Source organism: Chiroxiphia lanceolata, chromosome 14, assembly GCF_009829145.1.
Source record: "Chiroxiphia lanceolata isolate bChiLan1 chromosome 14, bChiLan1.pri, whole genome shotgun sequence".
NCBI classification, from domain to species: domain Eukaryota; kingdom Metazoa; phylum Chordata; class Aves; order Passeriformes; family Pipridae; genus Chiroxiphia; species Chiroxiphia lanceolata.
Genome location: NC_045650.1, coordinates 12,666,714 through 12,685,037, shown reverse-complemented (window position 1 = coordinate 12,685,037; position 18,324 = coordinate 12,666,714). Strand labels below are relative to the sequence as shown.

Sequence of the window (18,324 nt, the reverse complement as noted above, 5' to 3'; positions counted from 1 at the left end):
AAGCATTACTTCTTTATTTTTAGGTCAAAAGGTCCTATAAACTGGAGGCCATTAATCTCTGTGTCTGAAGTATTTAGCCTTCCCTTCCTGTAGCAGAGAGCATCTCTTCATTCCCATAGCACAGAGTACTGTTTGTTTAGTTTACAATTTAATTATTAAAACGGTACTTGTGCTGATACTTGAAAAATACATAGCAGAACTTTCACAGTGCCTCTTTACCGTCAGCCTGAAGCGTGATCTAACATGGATGGGCTGCTGGCTAATTGTTTCCCATGCTCAGACCCCACAGATCCTGTTCAGCTCTGCAGCCTTCCTGCAGCCTCCAGAGAAGGCAGGCTGCTTCCTGCTTAAAACCTGTCTTGTTAAAACAGTACTGGGGCTTTGTGAAAGAATATGCTGCTCTTACAGGACTAACCAGCCGATTTAAATTCTTCTACAGAGCTCCTGAATTTTTCACTAGGAATAGTTTAATCCAAATTGAGAACAAATTTAGCTCTTTGTTTGCAAATTGTTCATCAGTACGTTATGACTTTTATGAAGCTGTTCATTACCTGCAATTGCCCAGCACATACTTTTTATGAGTGTATGAGATTTTTTGTTTTGCAGCATAGAGTCAGAAATTCACTACTCGAGGTTAATGGATGACCGTTTTTTTGTAGCAAATTTTCGGCTGTAGAGATAGCTTTCCACAGGAATATGAAAGAATAAATCTTTCTTTTCCCAGATGTAAATAAAACACAGAGCACAAATACCCAACTAGAAATACAAAGCACGATTATAGAAGTAGTTATTAATTGCTCCAGCTCTTTCCCAACCCCGCTGCTGAAGCACAAACTTCACAGACTTAGACCAATAGACCTGTCCTGGGACTCTGTGTTTTAAAAATAAGACAATATCCATGACAAGCAGATTTATATGGCCTCTAACTGTCTCCATGCTTGCTTTTTTCCTTGTTTTTGGCTTACACTTTTGCAGATGTTAACACAGACTATATTTGTTAACAGAGTTTCAGTTAGGTTGCACAAAAATTACCGAATTGCTCTGAATCCCCAATGTTTACAAGTGTATTTCACTAGTAAATCAGTGTGAAGTTGCAAGTTTTATGCTCTAAGTCATATATTCCCTGCTTTCCAGAGGACTGCTTGGATCCGATGTGCTCTGGCCATGGTGTGTGTGTCCAAGGGGAATGTCACTGCTCCACAGGCTGGGGTGGTGTGAACTGTGAGACTTCGCTTCCCGTGTGCCAGGAGCAGTGCTCGGGACACGGGACTTTCCTCCTGGATGCAGGAATCTGCAGCTGTGAGCCACAGTGGACAGGGTCAGACTGCTCTACAGGTATGCTGGAGACTTTGCTATATCAGTATTGCCTGTTCTTTCTGCTGGCTTTCAGTTGCCAAGGCTAAGAAATGCATCTTTCCTGTGACAAGAATGTTGTGTGCCTGATGGTGTGACAGCAAGAACAGTAGTCCAATAAGAGTGCCAGTGCCTCCTGGCACACACTAGAGCAAGCATGACTCTCACCTGAGTTGTTGAGCACTGATCAGACTCATGCAATCAGGGAATCCTCAATTCTGAGAGAGATTGGGAGTATATAAAAAAAAATTCTAGATGCAATGGCTGATGAGTAAGAAAGCTCTGTAAAAAAAATCTTTAAACAAAAGTGACCATCCATTCTCTCATGCTGGGATAAAAATTCTCTTCTTTCTTAGAGGATCATCAAGGTTTGATTCCCACTAAACTTGATTAAGAGTTCAAGTGGATTTCCTATGTGCTTTGTACATTTACATTTTGTTTTCTTGAAATGAATGCACTCTGCACATTTTACTCTGTAATGGAGCGTGTCATTACCAATGTACATACTACTGTTTTTTCCCCTTAGAGCTCACAAAGCCAAAATCTCAGATGATAAGTAGCACATCCCAGTACAGAATAGATGCAAGTGACAGATTTGCTGAATGCAGTGGAATACAACCAGTGGTCCAAGTCACCAGTTTTTCTTAGAAATCATCATTCAAAAGAGCACTTGGAACAGTATAAATTTCCGCTCAGATCTTTTAAAGTGTATGGTTATGATCTTTAAGTAGGGACTTACAAAATGTCCCCCTACATGATGAATTTTTAAGCAACAAGATATTGACATGCTAATAATTCACAGTGTTTGTTACAAAGACCCTGCATTCATTTTACTCTCCAAAATTAATGCATGTAATTTTAGTCTGACACTGTCGGATATGGCACCTGCTTTGATAAGGATTGAATTTTTATTGGCTTTCAGGAAAAGACCAGTTGCTTTCATTTTGATCCTGTATTTTATTATATGTTAAAAATATTCCATGAAAGTTAGTATAGTAGCACTTCCATTAATGTAGCAAATAATTAGGAAAGGTGTTAGCTATGTACTAATTTTTTGCTCACAAAATATGCAGACTAATTCTGTTCCAATACAATATTGTTGTAGCTCAAAAAGCAGTGTTAATCTTGGAAAGGTTTGCTGTGTTAGCTGCATGGGGCAATTAGATATTAAGTAAGGGACCAAAAAACTAATAAATAACCTCCAAAGCTCTTTTGGTCATTTTTTAGAAAGCAACTTTTTCCTTACCTCCATCAACTAGTAGGGAAAATAGCTCTTTTCATCCCTACTGTCTTCCAAGTTATCAAAGGATGGCTTTACAACCACCAGCAGTCATCTCTTTATAGCCAGATACTTCTGACTTCTCCTTTCAAATATGTATTTCTTCATAGGTGTTAGACTAGAATCAGGATGGTCTTGGCAATACATTGAGTGTTGGACTGAAATATAGACGTTCATTTGTGCTTGAGATGTTCTTCCTAGGACCAGTGATTGCTGTGCATCTTGAAAATAAAGCTTGATTTTAGTGAGGAAGGAAAACATCAAATAAGTAAGTAAGAAAACATAAAAGGAGTAACAAGGTCAGAATAAACGAGCTGTCATATGTGAATGGAAAAAGTCATGAGGTTCTGTACTATGAAGAGGATGAAAAGGGTAAACCACAGACTGCTCATCTGGAATCAAACAAGGAAAGCTTGCAGCTGATAGACGAGCAGTCTCTCAGCCTGCCTCAAACCCTTGCACTTTCCTGCCATCTCTGTACCACATCATTGTCAGTGCTGGGAAAATTTGCCTTTCTGTATCACCTTGAAGAACACAAACTCTTGTCCTGAGGCTTTCTGTGTTCCCCAGGAAATTCCATGTACTTTCAAAATAAAGGATACATTAGTTTAAGTTCTATGTTTTTTGTAAATAGAAATGAATGTATCTCGGCATACTTTAAAAGGGGGAAATAACAAAGGTTACAGAATGTTTTTGAATATAGTATTCCAGATCCAGTGTGACCCACCTGAAAAGGGATGAGCTATCTCTGTGATACCTTCCCCTACCTGCCCATCCCTATCTCTTCAGACAATACAAACTTCCATTTCACAAGTGGAAGACTGAAGAAAGATAAAAATCAGTGTGGATATGGAGGAAGAGAGATGAATGGTCACTGTGTGACCCATGCATATGCTGAAGTATTGCCAATATTTGGAGCTCCAGCCTGAGCTCTGGAATCATTAATGGATTTTTGAGGCTTGAAAAGACCATGTTGTTCATGCTGTTCGATTTTCTGTAGAACATTATAAAAAAAAGAATTCATCCTTCAGTTTTTGTTTGACACTCATAGTTTCATAGTGTTTTCAAATTCAAGGTTCACACAAAGACCAAAAATGAAGGATAGTCTACCATGTCCTAAGTAAATTGTTTCAATTATGCCTGACCCTCTCTGCTAAAAAGTGCGCCTTCCGCTCCCAGTTTGAATAGGTCCAAAGTCTTGCAGTTGTGTTTCTGTGAGGTGAAAGACTGTCAAATTATCTGTAGTCCTTTCAAATGTTCACCCCATCTCTGCTCTGACCTGTGGACTGCCAAAACCTAATTTCAGTGCACCACTTCGGGATACTCCTTGTAAATCCAGAGTTCCTGCTGGCCAGTTGCCATCCCTTGAGGGCCAGAAAATCCTCTTGCAGAACTCCAAAGCAGCTGTTAGGATATGTTTTCATTGAAGTGTTTGAATTGGTTCTCAATAAAAGCAGCTCAATATGGCTTGAAAGTCATTCAGATACTTAGTAATGCTAATCCTGCACTACTTGTAGGGCACAACTTATGATGGCTTTTTATTCAGCTCTGTTAAGATCCATCTTTTCAATATTCTTAGCTGGATATCTGTTTCAGGCTTATTTGGCCTCTTTCTACCCTACAATATTGAACTTCCATGAAAAGTCATTTTCTTTTGTTAGCTCAGATTTCAATTTACCTCTCCCAGAGATGACATGGTTTTCATTCAGGCTTTGCCTTGCTGCTTATGCACCTCTTTGTAAAGGCTCTTCCTCTCAGCTAACATTCAAACATACAGACAATATGCTTCTGATTCTTCTGCCTTCTTTAGGCAACATCAACTGAATTTCACTCGGAAAATATTGGCAGATTTTTAGCTACACCAATCAAAACAACATTGATGGGTGTCTTTTCTACAGCCATATGCGACATCAGGAGAAGAAATTAAAAAAGCACCTTCTGTCAGTACCTAAAATTTGGTTTGTTGTATGGACAAGATCAAAGTGTTTTAATTGTTCTATGTTATTATAGACTGACATGTATTTACCATGACAGAGATGGATTAGCCTGTTTTGCCAATTTTCCAACTGGCTTGAATGCTGAAGGTCAAAAACAAGCTTTGGCTTTCACTGCTTCAAAATTATACCAATGTCAGAAATTTTTATGCAAGCAGCATGGAGTTATTCCAGTAGCTTTCAAGTGGTGCACCTGGGATATCACTGTTATAATTCCAGTTGCAATGGCCTAGGCAGACATTGCTTGCTGCCTTATCTGTGGTGTAGTCTATGTTGAAATATACATCTTCTTCCTACAGTAACTTTATTTCTTTAAGTTTTTTACTAACTGTCCCTTGAATAGTTATCTGTTCTGCTTTCTGCAGTCTTCTTTGGACTGTACAAGGAATGAGGAGAGTTCTGTCCACTTTGCCTAAAAGTAAGAGAGGCAGAGCCATTAGGGTTAAGCTAAGCTGATCTCAGGCAGACATCCACAGTCATCTCTGAGAAGAGCTGTCTTTCCACCACTTGGATTCCCAAAGTTTTTCCAAGACAAAAAGAAACAGCACCAGCACTGCTTACTGTTCCACATTGTCCAGGATGTTGGCCTCAACAGTCACACCAACCATACAGCAAATAGGTCATCTTTAAATATTGAAATGGCTTTGGCTTACACTAAAAAAAAAAAAAAAAATAAAAAGTGATTTTAGCTCTCTTAATAATTAGTCTGTGGAAAAAACAAATACTTCTCTGATGTAAAACACTGAAAATTAAAAACCCGTGATAATATTCACAATATAAATGTGAGTATTCTGTGTTCAAACTAGTTCCTTACTATCTTGTTTATCACTATGCCCATTCTAGTTTTTCCTAGTTCAGTCATCCTTGTGTGAGTCACACAGAAATGCTCAAAGACATTTATCCCTTACCAGTTTAGTGCATGTGCCCAAGAGAACTGCACGAGGTGTTGGACTCCAATTCTCGTTTAGTCTCCCCCCGCCTCTAAAAGATGTGGATAGAGAACAGGAATTTCAGGCTTTGCTGTGAGACTGATTATATAACATGTTTTGTGAAAACCACCTGTACTGGAAAAGGTCGTCCTTGGAGTGTTTCAGAGTCTCAGCATCTTTACACCAGCTGAATCCAGTTATGGTAGTATGTGAAAATCCACTATTAGTCAGACCTTGAACACAGAGCTCAGCTGACCTGTGCAGTATGGGCGTGATTTACTGCATATGTGACACAGCCAGTAGGATGGAAGACTGACAGTACACTATTTTAATGTCACCAGGACTTCAGAATAGTCAACTTTCTGCTTTCTGTCTGCGCATCTTTGTTGCTTTATTTATAAGCTGTCATCCAAAATCCCTTGATGTTAATGAGTCATCTCCCTTTGAGGCACATAGGCAGTGCTTTTCAGAAAGAAAAAAATCAAACTCGTGAGTACTGACTGTTCATGTCAGGTAGAAGGGAAGCTCTGGATAATTGAAGGTGCAACATCAACAAACTGAACAAAAAAACCTGTTCTCAGATTGACAACTTTAACATGGAGGCTTGAGATTAAATATCAAGAGAAAATGGATGACAGAGTTGTTCAGGGGGGCAGAGCCTTAACTAGCATAAATTAGTGTAACTGCAGTGATGCCACCAGTGCAATCCCAGTGTGTTTCAGGTGAGAATCCAGCCCTGAGTCACTAATTAATTGCAGCACTGAAATATTATAGACTGAGAAATCTGTGGCAGAGCTGATGCCTCTGACATCTTGTCCTGCATTCATTTCTCTAGACTCTATTCAGCCAAAGTAGGCCAGTTTCTGTCCCCTTACTCCAGGACATTTGTCATAATTCCACTGAATCCATTTATATCACTGAAGCAACCTAATTATGATTGGGAAAAGAATACTGGCAGTTCTTAGTCACAAAAACATTCATCCTAAAATGATTATATGGAGATGGTATATATTTAGCATATCTATTTTTGGTTAAGCTCTCCTAGCAAGATTGGTGGTAATTTTACAAAGGGTAAAAATGGATCAGCAGCCTCTTCCTTCGGTGTCTTGTAAAGCATAAAACCTCTTTAAAACTGAAGTGCTTTGAAAAATGCAAAATGTTGTAATTGTTGTAAATTGATATGTGCAGAGTGGAGTAATTTAAAAATCATTAGAAGTCTGCATTTTTTAAAGTAAAGTGCTTCAAAAAGAAATGGAGGCATAATACAGTGTATTAATATAGTTCAAGACATCTCAAATAGGTTTCAAAATTAAACATCAAAAACTGCAACTTGAAAAAATAATTAGGTGAAACCATTTCATCATAATCAGGAACTCTTCAGATATAGGAAACTGTAGAAAGTGTATGGGTGTCAGTCATTCTCATTCACCAAGGACGAGGATATTCACTACAAAGAGCTTGCAGCAGTGAAAATAGCCTTGAAATTTCCTCAGTATGTGATGTAATGTTGTGCCTTTTCTATAGACTGCTCTGTTCCACATTGGTACTTCTACTCTGCTCCCTATTTTAGACAAATCTCAAGAACTTTTTAATTACACTAGAAACATCCTTCACTGTTTTGTTCTTAAGAAATGATATACTTACGTAATTTCATCTAACCATCGTCTTTCTTTAATTTGTGGAGCTTTTCCTATTACTGCTCTGCTAATTAAAAGGATGATTGAAGTTTCCCTGCTGTACATTGTCTGACATTGTAGAAAGACTCTTCTTACTACCGTATATTTCATTGAAAAGAAAAAAACGCCGTGTGACTGGTTTGATTTGTATCTCCAGTAGAGTTGCAAGAGTTTGCAAAAAGATATCTGGTGAGCAAGATTTCTATTAAAAACATAGTAGGTAAAGATTGGAACACTTAATATGTGTTGCTGCAGAATTTAAAACATGAGAAATTTAAGGCAGTGAAGAAGCACTCCAATGAAAATTAATTATCCTGCGTGTTTAAATCAGTCCAGAGGGAACCAGAAATACCTGATGTAGTAATGTATTGATTTAAGAAATAGGATAAGTCAAGGGTATGAGATATACAATGAAGAAACATGGGATGTTTTTCAACTGATTGCTGCTTATTTTGCAGATATGCCAAAAATAATGGCTCTTTCCTTCCCTTTTTCTTCCTGAAAATTAAGATTCTTAATCTATTGCTGTCTGCACCTCATTCAGCAATTACTGGAAATATTCCTCATTTAAATGTAAATGCAATTTAGTTAAGTTAGCTTTTGTAAATCCTGGTCTAATCCACAAGGTACTACCTATTCCACAGGGTGGAATCCACAGACCCAGTTTTGGATGCTTCTATCCTAGCAGCTCTTGACTTATCCAGGAGCAAAATACCCAAATTTCTCTGGTGACAGCAGTATGGTCTTGTTTATCCTACTTTCTGGGTAGCTCACAGAGCCTTTCCTCTCTGCCTGCATGGCATCATGTCACTACAGGGAGTAAAGAACTGTCCCCCTCGCTGTGCTTTGTGCTCAGGCAGTGCCAGTAGATCTGCTGTGAGAGTAATGCTCCTTAGGATCCTTACCAACACCTGTGTAAGGTCATGCAGATTGTGAAACCAGAGAGTTTAACAAAGTTGTTGTAATCATCTAGTAGCAAAACCTGGCAAATAAGTGGGATTTTAGTAGCAACTCAGGTGCCAATGTGGCTCAAGCACCTTTAAATTAGACAAGCTAAGCAAGGGGTTTTAAAGGTCTAAATTTGTACTTGAGGTGCCTGCATCCCTCTTTGCATCTCAACCTTATCACCTACACGGTAGTCAATCTTCTAGACAGTGATTAAGAACTATAATAAAACAACAGACAGGATATAGTGTGGAAACAACTTCTGTGAACAGTCTGTGTACAAGAAAATGTCAAGATGGTAATTCTGAATATGGAAAGTTTGTACTCCACAGGAGTATAAAAGAGGACTCTGAAGTAGAGGAGTTGTGGGAATGTTCTGAATGATGCATTGGAGGGAGAAAACCAGCCTAGATGGTCAATAGAACAGGAATGACACACAAAATCTTCAACTTCTAGTTTTCTAAGCCAAATCTAGAGATGAAACTCCAACAGATTATCCATACCACCAGCTTTTAAAGAAGGGTTCCTGTGTTAGAGTGAGCTTGTTCCCTACAGCTGGAAAAGCACAAATGGGAATTGCTAGAGCAAGAGCACTAGAACAACTACAGGTTTTGTCCTTCAGTAAATTTCAGAACATCTATTGTGCAAAATATGCAGCATCAGTCCCTAAAAGGCAGATATTTATAATATTTTTTTGTTGTCATGGTAAGAGTTGTACAAAAATAGCTGTCATTTCAACATATTTATGCAGCGGAGTCTGTGAATTTTAACTTCCTCTGAAAATAGGAAATTGTTATTGATAAAAGCCAAACCCATGGGAATTTTCCCTATGTACTGAATTTTTAAGCTTTTTGGTTGTGTGGATTGTTGCAAGGGTAATATATGTAGACATATAAGGATTTCCTGGTCTCTGCCCTCTTTAAGGATATTTGCTTAAATGTTTTGGCTCAAGTAGCATGTTTTAAATAAAATTAAATTTATAGTCATTTCAGTGGCTATAGAGCAAAAACTCCTTGAGTATTGTAGCTGCAATGTACATTTGAGCATATTGGTCCAGGAAGCCTTGGCTATTTTATAAACACATTATTAAAATAGTATCTATCGGCTTGTGATCCAAAATCACTTTCTGATGGAGTGCAGAAAGCTGATTGTTCACGTGGCATGTGATTGTTGAGCTCCTGCTCCAGTCCCCCATGTGCTTCTTACAAAAATGCCTTGAGGGAGGGTGGCCAGCCTGGCAGTGCCTCTGGCCACTGCAGAGTCAGTGCCACAGAGGCTCCACAGAAAAAAATGCAAGTCATGAGCTGCACCTTTGCTTTAGCAGCAGCAAGGCAGAGCAGCAGCTGCCAGATGCGTGCTGCTATTTCTGTTTGTGCTGCTGACACAGAGGAAGTTATGGTTTATTTAGTGGGAGCTGCTTTGTCTCCCTCTGCACTCATCTGCACAGTCTCACCAATGGACACAGGGACGTTTGCTCCTTGTCTGTTCACAGGCAGCACTGTGGAACTTGTGCTAATTGAGACTGCACTCCCTGTTTTTGTGCAAGAGCTTGTTACGCCTCACAGCTGAGTTTGTCCAAGGAACTGTTTATTTGTGCTAAAAAGGGAGGAAGGAAGGCCAGCTTCTTCATCTGCTTTTGCTTTCTCTTGTGAACCTGAGATTTTACGTAGAAGCTGATAATGACTTTTGATTTCTCGCAGTAGTCTTTCCTGTAATATAAATTGGTTGTTGGGAACGCAGAGTCCCTAAGGCTTATTTTAGTTGATCCACTGTTTCATAGAATCATAGAATGGCTTGGATTTGAAGGGACCTTAAAGATCATCTAGTTCCAATTCATTCCCCTGCTGTGGACATGGACACGTTCCACTAGACCAGGTTGCTCTGAGCCCCATCCAACCTGGCCTTGGACATTTCCAGGGATGGGGCAGCCACAGCTTCTCTGGGCAACCTGTGCCAGGGCCTCACCACCCTCAGAGGGAAGAATGTCTTCATAATATCTAGTCTAAACCTACTCTAAGTTTGGAGCCATTCCCCCTTGTCCTATCAATAAATGCCCTTGTCCAAAGTCCCTCTCCATCCTTCTTCCCTTCAGGTACTAGAAGGCTGGAATTTGGTCACCCTGAAGCCTTCTCTTCTTCAGGATGAACAGGTTTCCATCTCTCCATGTAGTCTGACTCTTCAGTGGAAAAAAAATTATAAAAATAGAAGTACATTCTTCTGAAAGCATCCAGTCTTAGTGTATAGATGTAGATTCTGCAGGTCACTATCCCCTTTCCCTCTGAGCGCCGGTTCTGTGTCCAATTTGGGCATCTTTGTCACTTGTGGGCTGCTATTGTTTTTACACAGGTGAATCTGAATAGATGTTTGTGTCATATGTTGAGAAGAAGTGCCAGTGCCCACCTTTTCAGCATTTTGTGCTCTTTGGAAATAGGATAAGTAAAATATATCTTCATTATTGAAGTCAGCAGGCACATATAACATTCAGAGTACAGACCTGGGGGAGGTAAGCACTTACCAGCACAATTTTTGTGAGTGGGCCCATATCCAAAGGTCATCCTGTAATCCAATTAATTAAAGATGGTGCCTACTTGTTGCAAACAGTGCTTAAATAAATCTTTACCTCTTTACTGAAAATTATTAATCAAACTTAGTAATTAAATAATTGTGGAAAACTTTATGCTCTGAGCAGAGCCCGAGTCAGTGTTAACAATAGTTAGTTCTTTATGTCACAAAAGATTTAGTGCTTATATAAAGACACATCCTGATCCCCTCAGGCAATCTGGTGAACTTTTGCTGAAAATAGGTGTCTCAAAATCTTTGTGTCCTTTTGATGCTGTATTACTTCAGGCTGTACCTGTGACATGGCTTTATTAAGTGTACCTACTGAGCCATCTCTTAGCCTCTTTCCTTCTTCCCTACAAAACCATTTGGTTGTTCTCCATGTTTCTCATTGTTATCACAGGCCTCATGCCTTCCCCAGTTCCTTGTGGTCTGTCACTAACTCAACAGGCTTCCCATTTTTCCTGCACAACTCTCTTTTCAGTCCAAGCAACTGTGGATTGCATTTTCCCCTCTGTGAGTGAGCACAAAGGCATTGCTTTCATCTCACTCATTACAGCTCACATCAGATTGTTCTGGACTGCTTTCATACCAGTCTCCTGATCAAATAAAATATCAAACAAGGCAGATGTTGCACAGCATTTCCTTTTGTGGTTCTCAGGGTGTTGCGTAGGATTTCAGAGCTTGTTAGTCAGAGTATAAATCTCCAGTGACGACTGAAACCTCACTGCTTTGCAACAACTACAACTTGAAATCAAAAAATGGAGACAAATTATAAAACAGGACCAAATTTGACAAGGAAACTCCATATTTACTTGGGCAATGGTATTTAAAAAATGTCCTGGTCAGAATACTGTGTGGTTCTACTCACCCTTGTGTCAGTCTAATCTTCCTTGCTATTAGGTTACACTTCTGCTCATTTATTTTAAACATTGCCACACTGGCTTTGTCCAACCTGCCAACCTGTATCATCTCTAAGAAAGAGACAGTTTCTGCAGCTGAAGTCTCTTGTGTGGCAAGCCCAGCATAATTGTATTCTGCTTTACACCAGTGCTATGGCTGAGTAAACAGGAATATTCCCAGTGGCAAATGAGGAATCCTTTTCAGTGGTATCAATTTTCAGAGCTTTGGATGCCTGAAATGAAATATGTGTTAGTATGTTTACCATTACCAGTCCAGCTTCTTCAGGCTGTATTGATTAAATTTTTGTACAGTAAAAATACCATTTTGAACCACAGTGAAATCAATATAGGGTGAGTTTTTCTATATATACAAATTGGATTTGGATCAGGGAGAAAATCTTCATCAGATGAAAAATAAAGCTGGGTGAAAAAAGTGTGATAAAAGATCTTAGAAGGGGAAAAAGTTTCTCTGTCATTTCCCCAGCCTCTGTTGTATTTGCCCTTTAGACCTTTCTGTCTGTCCACTGATTACTTTTGTACACAAATAAATTTTCAAGCAAATTGAGGCTTCCAGTTTGGAAAAGATACAATTAAATAGATGTAGCATTACCAGACACTACCTTACAGGGCTTTTTTAAAATGCAGTTCCATTCATATATTTTGTGATACACAATAGTGCTAATGGCAGCCTTCCTACTAGAAGGCATAAGAGTTATTTATGGAGTATGTAATGCATCAGAAATATGTTCGCCTCATTAGGTGATGGTAGGATTATTTCCAGAAAGCAATTAAAGCCACAACTATATGGATGGTGAAATGTTCTCAGTAACAAACAGTGAGGATATGGCATTTTAGTTCCAGTGGTTTTATTTTATATGTTGTGGCCTGCGGTAAGAAGATAAGGAAGGTAGTTAGATATCTGTGAAGCAACAAATCAGAAAGGTTTTCTACATAGAGCTTACAGTAGGAAGGTTTAAAATTAAATAATGTTTGGCAAATGGGGAAGTTTTGGGGAAGTTTTGCCTTAGATCACTGTGCAGTAATTGTGTCTGAATTGTCCCAAATAATACCCAGGGCTGTGTGAAGTTTATAATTTCCCCACTTATATTCTGAAGATGCTGACTATTCAGTAGTACTTTTCTGCAATTCTTGTCTCCCTGAGGAAGACCCAACCTCCTGAAGTGCCTCGTTGCCTCCCAACAGAACAGCTCCTGGGATAATGCAGGGCAAAACATGAAGAGTGCCAGGACCAGTCCTTTGCTCAGTCAGAGTGATTTCAGCTGTACTGGTTTTCAAATGCCAGTGAGACCACCCAGGAGCTTATTTGCTGGAATCACTAATTCATTTTATAGCAAAACTAATGAAGAGAAAATAGAAATGGGTTGTCAGTTATGTAGTCATGAGGGAAAAGGGGCACTTAAGATGAATTTGAGTAATAGAAGACATCAAGAATACACAAGAAAAGACTGATATTTAAGGGAGCTAAGGAATGTCCATGTGTGGACATTGTGTAATGCATGGAAAACTGTAAATAGCTGGAATATGTTATGAGCCTCTCTAACATCGTTCAGAGCCAGAAATGAGGGCAAATACAGTTTAGAATAGGACTTGTTTTTTCTCTTTGGTATTTTTCCAAATAATTCCTCTTTGGCTTAACATAGCTTTATATGCTACAGTCTTGCTTCATGACAGTGTCAGAAAAGATAAATATCAATAGCTGAATAAATTTAAGCATTCTAGTCTGATAACAGACTGTAACAGAAAAGTATTTGAGACACAAATGTTTCAATTCGGATGAGGTAAATCTCACTCTGTGTCTTCTGTTGGGATGGGCCACCATGTTCTACTTTGGGCAAGAGCAGAATCTTTGGAAATGACTGTGGAAATTATTTTGGAGGTATATATGAGAATAAATTCAATGCAATAATTTTGCAGAAATAGTTGCTTCAAATTTATTCAGGCATTGTGAGGTGTCCTGTAATATATTTCAGTGTCAGATGTTAGTGTGCAGTGCATGAAGAGAAGGATAAGGAGTATTGCACAAGAGAAATTTCGATTGAGAGAATATTTGTCTGTGAAGAGAGTCTGGTAGTGGTATGGATTGCCTCATCCTGTCAGAGGTTCTCTGTTGCTGGGAGCTTGTAAGGGATGCCAGGTATGATTTAATTTCAAACAAGAATAGGTGATCCTGTGAAGTCCTTTGCAGCTGTATTCTCTATAAATTTAGGTTAAAATAGGTCAGTCATTTGGTGATGATCTATGATATTGATTTATTTTTGATTGTACTAAATTTCACATAAAGTTCTATGGCATGCTCCTGCTGTGTGTTCCTTGGTGGCGTGAAGAATAGGGAAGAGGTGGGGAAGGCACCACTGCTGCCTCTGGAGCCTGATTTCTGTTTGCAAAAGGGAACGTTTTCACAAAACCTGGCAGCTGACAGAGAAAGACTTCAACATTAATGTTTTGAAGACACTTCCACGTCCCTTTAATTTCCATCTCAGGCTTAAAGAGCAGGTGCCACTGAATACTGGCATAACCCATGTAGTAACTGCTGTGTTGCCTCTAAAAAAACTGCGCCGAGCTTGAAGAAACAAAGATCACCCAGTTCCAAACTCCCACTTCCCCCCACCATGCGCAGGGACAGCTTCCATGAGACCAGGATGCTCCAAGCCCCATCCAACCTGAACTTGGACACTTCCAGGGATGGTTATTGACATAGCTGTGTTTAGCTAAGAATGTAAAAAATTGCACACCCAACTAACATACTGTGACACTGTTGGAGAAGCCAAAATTAGATGCAGTTATAGCATCCAGATTGCCAAAGAAGTTTATGTAAGTTGGGAAAATAATATAAGCTGTACCATAAAAAAAAAATCTCTTCTAGAACAGATATGTAAAACTTGATATCTGCATTAAGCCTCTACAGTGCACTCTTAGGTAACCTTCTCTAAGGGGAACAAATTTCCATTAGGTTTTACAGGAAAAAAAATAGCTCAAGTACTTTTGAAACTCTAAAACCTTAAATTTTTCAAATTTTTTTGTGGTGTAAAAAATTATATTAATAAAGTCAATTGCTGAAAATGAAAGCTAGAACAGAGTTGTCTCCAGGACACAGCAGGAAGGTAATTTGAAAAAGCTCAGGAACATTGTTGAAATTATCATGCAAGCTTATTAAATGCAATGTATATTTTAATTGAAAAAACTTTCTTTATTAGGTCTAGATAGGTGACTTTTTTGCTGCCTCTAGCAGTTAAGCTTATTGGGTGAAAGTCAGGTAGATAATTTCTAATCTTTATGGAAACCACTCTATTAAAAAATGGATAGCAAAATTATTAATACGATACTCAAAGTTTAGACTGTAGAACAAGACTCACCACTGAAGAAAAGTATAATGAGTGTTTCATAGTATTTGGCCACTTTTGTTTACATATAGTTTTGTATTCTTAGCATGATTTTCTAAGAGTTATTTCTGAAATATGTTGAATTAACATTAAAATCTTTCCTTATCATTACAAAATTATAAAATATTTAGCTTAATTTCCCTTTTCATATCGCATAAGGAGGAACTTATTATAAAACACATTTGAAAGAACTCATTGTTGACTTAGGTAATTAAAATGAAGAGTGTGGAGTGAATTTTAATGCTTTTTAGATTAGCTCAGGAATGATCAATTATTTGTCTCCTTCTCAGATTATGTACAAATAATGCTTCACAGCTCACATTTGCCTCCTTCCAAGAATTAGTGAGCATTCAGAATTAAGGACATGTCAGTAAAATTCCAGGCTGATTTGAATATTTTTTTAAGTCTCTTATTCATTAATTGGTATAAGTCCAAGGACTCTGAATTTTAGATTTGATGAAAACTGTATTTATGAAAGTCTGAGGAGAAGCCGGGTCGGCTGAGGCCAGCTCCCACGGCACTCTGCCAGCATGGGGCTGCAGTGACTCTGCATGGCTGAGCTTGTTTCAGAAAGAAAATTAACTTTCCAGCCCTACATTTAGAGAGCCTTGTTTGATTTCAGAGTGTACAGGTAGCAAACACTGATGCAGGGCCATGGATACTGTGAGTTAGGGTGACTGTTGGTTTGGTGGGAGCCGTGAAAATTCACAGCTAGTGAAGAGCTGGTCTCCTAGCCACAGACCAGCCTGCAACCCACCTCGCTCCACAAGGTCTGCCTAGAGCTCAGGCCGGCAAGCTGAGCAGGTGTATATCCCACTAACATGACAAAGAGGAGTGGGAGAGAAGAGAGAGATTTTCGTAAGCCTTTTTGTAGCACCAACACAGTTGAGGAACTTAAGGAACTGGGAGTGTGGCACTGTACATTGTGAGAATGATTGACAGTTAATGGAACAGAATAACTAAAGGTTTGTGATATAATATCCCTAAGTTGACTAATCCAAAGTGTACCTGTCACCTGCCTCCCTTGTTACCTTAAAAAAGTCACCTTCCCCTTGCTCTTGTCCTTTGCAGTCAGATGATGGCACAGCTTGTGGCTCCTCAGCACAACAGTCCTGGTCTAGGCTGTGATCTGCATCTCCTCCCTTGCCTTCCCTGTGTTGCTTCTTTGATCCCTCCTTGGGCTGATTTAGCTCAGCAAGCTGTCAGGTATTAACCCAGGAAAATAAACTGAATAATTATGTGACAGTTTCATGATCTGAACCAGCCCACCAGTTTCAGATGCTAAGCTCCAGACAGGGATCACAGAGCCAGGAGATGGATGGAGAGGAGAAGTGGAATAGTTGTTTCAATCAGAGGAGACATCTTTGGCTGTCTCAGCTGCTGCACTGACCCACAGCTCAAAGCCCTTTCTCTTCTGTGCTGGCCCTGCTGCATTTTGGGGTGCTGTAGCACCAACTGGTTTGGAAGGAGGAAGATGCTCCAGTGAGCTGAACAGTTGCATCTTGTCTGACTTGCTGTCCAACTTCACCACTGTCTGAATTTTTATCACATCAGCTTTACTTAAGGCTATTTGCCTAGTTAAAGTTACTGTATAATTTCCCATTGCAGTTGGTCCTTGACCACTCACTGAGTATCTCAGTTTGGCTGGTCTGCTGTAGAAACCCCATCCCTCAACACAAACACAAATGCTAATGTGGCTCCTGCTCTGCTATTTCTGGCCTTGTTTATCTACAGGAGAGCTAAGAAATTGTTTTGCATTTAAAAACAGGACAACCTGAACTAATAATGTCTTTTTTTGATCTTAGTTGTTGAATTAGCTGTGATTAAAGCTGCATTTCTACCGCAGCATTAATAGGATAACGTTAGGCTTGATTTCCCTTTCTTTGCATGAGAAGTCTGTGGAGAATCTTGGATTTGCGTGGTAGAAGAATACATTATCATGGTAAACAGCATTTCTGAAGCCTTGTTTGAAATCACCAAAAAGAATGTAAGTCTCAAGGTTGGCCTCAGTGATGATAAAGTCTGAGTTGGCTGAGCTACAGGACAAGGAGGGGAGCTGAGGAAAGTGTCTGATCCAGACTAAGAAACCAGGTTTCATTTCATCTGGTGCTCACAAAATTGGGTTTGAATTGCATTAAAGAACACTTAGATTCAATATTTTGGGGAAAAAAATGCATTACTAGAAGGAAAGACAAAAGCTAGGTAAAGTCATTTCAGTATTCCTGTGCTGGAACAGGTCTGACTCACAGTTACTGTGCCCGGACTTGCTGTCAGAAATGAGGTGTGAAAACTGAATACCTCAGTGCAGAACAACTGACCTAACATTTCCTGTCACACAAAGCCAGTTTGGAGTCCAGAACTTGTGTTGCTGTGTTGTCTTTCCAAGACAGCATGATTGGATAGATGCAGCCACCATATTCCAATAGGCAGAAAAATAAGTAAAATTTGTTTGTCTATGTATGATCTTATGTTGGAAATAGAACAAAAAAAAAAAAAGGAGCTTTATGAGTGAAACTGTATACAGGCTGACCTAGGATATTTTTTATGAGATAGAAAATCCTGTATCTCCACTTCATTAAAAATTTGGAGCTTAAATAATGTTTAAACATTTTATTCCTTGTGTGAAACATGGGAAAACAATGGAAAACTTTAAAACATTTTAAAATCTCTTTAACTTTGTGATTTTAAAAGGAGAACATGTGCAAGATCTATCTATGTCCCTATGATAGGGATGTGCCTACACTGCTTCAGCTCCATGCTGTTATTTCTTCTGTTTGTTGGCAGATGAGTTTGTCATGATTAGATTCTGTGGGGTAGACAGACGGGTGAGGCAGCCATCCATGCCATGTGTGGGAATGTGTTCAAGGTTTTCCACAGCTGGCTCTTAGGTCTATTTACAGACAGGGAAGTGGTAGGAGCTGCTAGAGCTGCTGACAGGGTCGCAGGCTCTATGTGTTGCTTTGTTTCTCCACTTCAGCCATTGCTACTTCTGTATAACGATGCCTACAATCTTCACTGAACTTTTGGGATCAATTGAACTAAACCAGTCCCACAATTACAAAAATCCATACAGCAGGCACTCAATCCAGGAGGGTAAAAAAAACCATCAGGTCCACTTAACTCGACTATTGTAAACTACAGAATATTTCTTAATGTCCTCTTAACAATCTTTGCCACTTAAAGTAAAATATCAAAAGCAATAATTATAATGAACTAGAGGGAGATCAGGAGAGATCAAAGGCATCCCTCTAGCAGCCTAAATCCTTGAAGTAGCAGGTAATTTGTT

The 18,324-nt window shown here is 39.2% G+C and overlaps 1 protein-coding gene across 1 annotated transcript in view; it reads left to right on the top strand.

Moving 5' to 3' along the window:
• Positions 1–18,324, top strand: part of TENM1 (teneurin transmembrane protein 1) — a 761,012-nt gene that overhangs the window by 643,391 nt on the left and 99,297 nt on the right. Inside the window, 1 exon segment of the mRNA XM_032701921.1 lies at positions 1,135–1,335. Coding sequence (XP_032557812.1) covers positions 1,135–1,335 — 201 coding nt within the window.